The sequence below is a fragment of the Melanotaenia boesemani genome, chromosome 9 (assembly GCF_017639745.1).
Source record: "Melanotaenia boesemani isolate fMelBoe1 chromosome 9, fMelBoe1.pri, whole genome shotgun sequence".
Taxonomy (NCBI): Eukaryota; Metazoa; Chordata; class Actinopteri; order Atheriniformes; family Melanotaeniidae; genus Melanotaenia; species Melanotaenia boesemani.
In genome coordinates this window covers 33,857,475-33,862,734 of record NC_055690.1, presented here as the reverse complement: position 1 = coordinate 33,862,734, position 5,260 = coordinate 33,857,475, and the positions used below count along the sequence as shown (strand labels likewise).

Sequence of the window (5,260 nt, the reverse complement as noted above, 5' to 3'; positions counted from 1 at the left end):
CAAAGAGAGTTATGTGAAGTTCATGAAAGATGTTATTGAAAAGGGTGAAGCAGAGGAGGTCCATGACAAAGGAAATGAAGGAGAAAGGTGGTACATTCCCCACCATGGAGTTTATCACTCCAAAAAACCTAATAAGCTCCGTGTAGTTTTTGATTGTTCAGCTAAGTATGGGGGAACTAGTCTAAATGAACACCTCCTGTCAGGACCAGATTTAACAAATAATCTGCTTGGTGTACTCATCAGATTCCGACAACATCCGGTTGCCTTGATGTGTGACATTGAGAGGATGTTTCATCAGTTCCTCGTATATGAGTCTGACAGAGATTACTTGCGCTTCTTGTGGTGGAAAGATGAAAACCTAAGTGGAGAGCCACAGGAGTTCCGCATGAAAGTTCATCTCTTCGGTGCCGCATCTTCACCTGGCACAACTATGGCCTCAAGCACCTTGCCAAGGAGAATGAAGGCCTATTTCCACTAGGCTCTCAGTTCATTATGAGAGACTTTTATGTTGATGATGGTGTCACAAGCGTAGCAAGTGTGACTGAGGCCATTCAGCTTGCAGAACAAGCTCAGAAACTCTGTGCTATTGGTGGTTTGAGATTACACAAGTTTGTGTGTAATGACAAATTAGTGCTGGAGAGCATTCCACCTGCTCAGCATGCTACTGAAGGGAAGACATTGGACCTCACCCTTGGCAACACAAATCTAGAGAGAGCTTTAGGGATCCACTGGCACATTGAATCTGACAGTTTCAGATTTCGAATCGACTTGAAAGATCAGCCAGATACACGACGAGGAATGTTATCCACAGTTGCCTCGCTTTATGACCCCCTGGGACTCGTTGCTCCATTCCTGCTCACCGGAAAAAAAATGCTTCAGGAAATGTGCAAGCATGGTACAGGATGGGACGACCCTCTGACTGATGAATTAAAACCAGCATGGAGAAAATGGAAGGATGATTTGCAAAATTTAGAGAAAATTATCATCCCACGTTGTTATGTGCCAGCTGATTTTGGAAATGTGCTGCAAAGAGAGATACATCACTTCAGCGATGCAAGCACATCTGGCTATGGTCAGTGCTCATACCTAAGACAAGTGAATGAGAATGGAAGTGTTCACTGCACCTTGATTATGGCAAAATCCAGAGTGGCACCTATCAAGGTCATAACCATTCCCAGATTGGAACTGACTGCTGCGGTGGTGTCAGTTGTGACAAGTGATGTCCTGAAAGAAGAGCTCGGGTTTGCTGGGATCCACGAATACTTCTGGACTGATTCCAAAGTGGTTTTGGGATATATCAATAATGAGTCTCGTCGCTTCCACACGTTTGTGTCCAACAGGATTCAAAAAATCCATCTCAGCTCAAACTCACAACAATGGAGATATGTTCCCAGCGACAAAACCCGGCTGACCTTGCCTCAAGAGGTGCATGTGCTAGTGAACTTCTCACATCAAAGTGGTTTACTGGTCCTGACTTCCTGTGGGAGAAGACAATACCTCCAGCTTTAGAGGTCATAACAGAAATTTCACTCGGAGACCCAGAAGTCAAAAGAGCTCAGACACTGAACGTACAGACCAAAGAGGATCTGAATCTATCACAACGCCTGATAAAGTTTTCTTCATGGTACAAGACCATTCAAGCCGTTGCACGTCTTCTTCGCCGTGTCAGAGGAGACAAATCAGCCAGTCACAGCACTGTACAGGAACGAGAAGATGCTCAATGTGTCATTTTAAAGGACTTACAGAGACAAGTGTACACAGAGGAGATAAGGTTGCTTAGCAAAGGCACACAGCTTCCATCCCGGAGTAAACTGTATCGGATGGATGTCTTCCTGGACAGAGATGGGATCCTCAAGGTGGGAGGAAGATTGAAAAATGCTTCTATGCCTGCCTCACAGAAACACCCAGTAATTATACCAAGGGATCACCACATCACCAAAATGATTATTGCTCACTCTCATGAGCAGGTCCAACATCAGGGAAAGGGATTCACCATAAACCAGATCAGAGCAAATGGATACTGGATGCCTGGCATTAACAGAGCTGTTGCGGCATATGTGCATCAATGTGTTAAATGCAGAAGACTCAGAGGATCTGCTGAAGAGCAAAGAATGGCAGACTTGCCAGCAGAACGTGGGACCCATCCCCACCTTTCACTTATTGTGGAATGGACTGCTTCGGCCCCTTCTTTTCAAAACAAGGTCGCAAAATGCACAAGCGGTACGGCCTGCTTTTTACATGTCTCTGCTGCCGAGCCATCCATATTGAAATGTTGGATGATATGTCATCAGACTCCTTCATTAACGGCCTCCGCTGCTTCATTGCAGTTAGAGGAGCAGTACGCCAAATAAAATGTGATCAGGGGACCAATTTTGTGGGGGCTAAGAATGAACTAAAGGATGCATTAAAGCAAATGGACACAAATCTTGTGACTACATTTCTTGCTGAAAAGCAGTGTGACTTTATCATGAATGTTCCTCATTCAAGCCACGTCGGAGGGGTATGGGAGAGACAAATCAGAACGGTGAGAAATGTTCTTCGCTCCACTCTCTCTCTCTCATCAGGCAGAATGGACGATGCTTCACTCCGCACATTTCTTTATGAAGCAATGGCTATTGTGAATAGCCGTCCCCTCACAGTTGACAACCTGTATGACCCAAATAGTCCTGAACCACTGACTCCCAATCATCTCCTGACTATGAAACCTGTTGGAGCCTTGCCACCCCCTGGCAAATTCATCAAAGAGGACATGTATGCACGTAAGAGGTGGCGTCATGTTCAGTATCTGGCAGAGCAATTTTGGAGTCGCTGGAGAAGAGAATATCTCTCCAACATTTCCACCAGACAATGCTGGCATGCTCCAAGGAGAAACCTGAAGGTTGGCGACATCGTCTTGGAAAGGTTGGAGGATCTACCTCGCAATGAATGGAGATTAGCTAAAGTTATTGAGACAACTACTGATGCGGATGGACTTGTGAGGAAAGTAAAGATTAAGTTTGGTTATCAGAAGATGGAGAAGAATGGACAGCACTCTGGCAAAGTATCCATCATGGAGCGCCCTGTTCAGAAGCTGATTCTGCTTGTAGAAGCTGTTTAACTTCACACCCATATCCTTTTTATGTTATTTTATGTATGGACATTTACACAGATTTGCTGGTCTGAATAATTGACAGCATACAAGTGTGTAGACTTTGAGTGAAGGCCATTTTAAGTTTAGAAATCATTTGTGCTTAATTTCATTCCATTTAATCACTTCAGATTTGGTGGGGAGTGTAAATGACCTTTAGTAATGACCAAGTTGAACAAGTTTTCTAATCTTTATAAGTCCTATATACTGTTACAAGGAAGCTGTTTTATTTTGAAATTCGTGCTTTTATTTTGAAGTAAATAGTACCGTGGAAACGGAAATACATGGGAGAAAAACGAGGGAAAGTACGGAGCAAACTATGCAAACGGCAAAACATAAAAGTTATATTTAGCTCCTGGCTGACAGCAGGCACAAGGTATTCAATACTTTATGATTTATAATGTTTGTTTATGTATAGGAATGATGGCTAAGCTAAGCTTTGAACTTAGGTTGTGTCTTATATTACTGACAGAATTTCCTTGTGTGTAAGAGCAATTATGTGATTAGATGTTTTCGTTTTATTTCCTTTCATAGCTCTTACGGTGTGTTCACGTTGTTCATGGCTTATTATGAAGATTCTCTTCAATAAAATTGTGAAACATCAGTGCGAGCGACCATCATTCAGCCAGGGATGCTACACTGGGGTCCAGCAATGTTGCTAGTGCCATCACACTCTGTTTCTAAACCAGCCAGATGTTCTCTAAGTCTGCAGATAAGGCTGTCAGCCAGCAGTTTGGCAGGATCAGCCTGTAAATTTGCAGCGTCACACTGAACTCTGTGTTGGAGCTTTTCATGAGCGGTATAACCTTTGAGGCTGAGACATGTTTCTCCTCAGAGAGTTCCACTGTGGCCAGGTGGAAAGGGCCTAACACCTTTAATGCTTCCTAAACTATTTCATACTCCAACAAACTCAATGCAAGAAGGTCCGTGGAGAGAGATGGCAATGCTGCACCCACAGCTTCACGTTGTTCAAAGATGTGCTCTAACATGAATAAAATGCTATTCCATCTTGTTTCCACTTCTAAAATTTGTTTATGTTTTGGTCTGCCCAGCAACCCCTTTATCTGGCACAAACGTTCTTTTGCAGTAGTGCTGCTCTGAAAGTATGCGATAATCTTCTGTGATTTTGTTGAATGTCTGCAAGGATGGGGACCTGGTCAAAGGACTTGAGCACTATCAGATTTAGTGAGTGGGTAACACAGATGCTGTGCCTGATCTGCAGTGTCCTTTCATATTGGCTGCAGCTTCCGTGAGCAAGTAACTCACATTACCCTTGATTCCCCACTCTTCCATGATTTTATCTTTCGCCTGTGCTAAGTTGTCAGCTGTGTGAGTTTGAGGAAAATGCTCCACATCTAACAAAACTGTATTAAGGGTATCCTCCTCTGTGATGTAGTGGCATGTTAGGCATAAATAAGCCTCTATATTCATAGATGTCCACATATCTGCTGCCAGATTCACAGCAGCAGCATTTTGGACCTTTTCCTTTGGCTTCTCTTTTGCTCTTGTATATTTTTCTTCCACCATAGCCTTCAGAGCCTGGACACCAAAACAAAAGTGAATGACAGGGGAAATATTCAACTGTTAATAATATTTACAAGTATTGCCAATGACAGCATCATAGACATGAAACACATTCTTGTCTTGATAAGAGAGTGTAAGTTGGATCAAGTATATGGATGAGATTCCTAAATCCTTCATCGTCCACCACCGAAAACGGTTGTGAATCTTTTATGATCCTGGTAACGATCCACAGCATGATTCCTGGTACATACACAGATGTAATATTATGTTAGCTGATATGTTTCAACACAACGAAGGACATGGCAAGTAAAAGGGATGAGGGGTACATTACATGGCCTGGGATGTAGCTGTGGTTCATTATCATGTAGTGCACAATAGTGCCTCAGCATGGATGTAGTATTATTGCTGTAAGACAGCTTCTAAGGCACAACCGGCACTTCACCTGTAACAATATTATTAAGATGTGTAGATATGACAGTTTTTTAAGCATAATCTATCTATCTATCTATCTATCTATCTATCTATCTATCTATCTATCTATCTATCTATCTATCTATCTATCTATCTATCTATCTATCTAGCTATCTATCTAGCTATCTATCTAGATTA

At 42.6% G+C, this 5,260-nt stretch overlaps 1 protein-coding gene across 2 annotated transcripts; it reads left to right on the top strand.

Annotated features, from left to right (window-relative positions):
* The first annotated feature begins 6 nt into the window (after positions 1-6).
* On the top strand, positions 7-3,735 carry LOC121646099. Of its 2 annotated transcripts, XM_041994976.1 has the most exons (3): positions 7-2,220; positions 2,256-3,503; positions 3,662-3,735. In XM_041994976.1, exons 1-2 carry the CDS (start codon positions 1,377-1,379, stop codon positions 3,095-3,097), a joined length of 1,686 nt encoding a protein of 561 aa, XP_041850910.1. In that variant the 5' UTR covers positions 7-1,376; the 3' UTR covers positions 3,098-3,503; positions 3,662-3,735. The 2 variants fall into 2 exon arrangements, with proteins under 2 accessions (XP_041850910.1, XP_041850911.1); XM_041994977.1 differs by having other exon boundaries at positions 7-3,503.
* Positions 3,736-5,260: the final 1,525 nt, after the last annotated feature.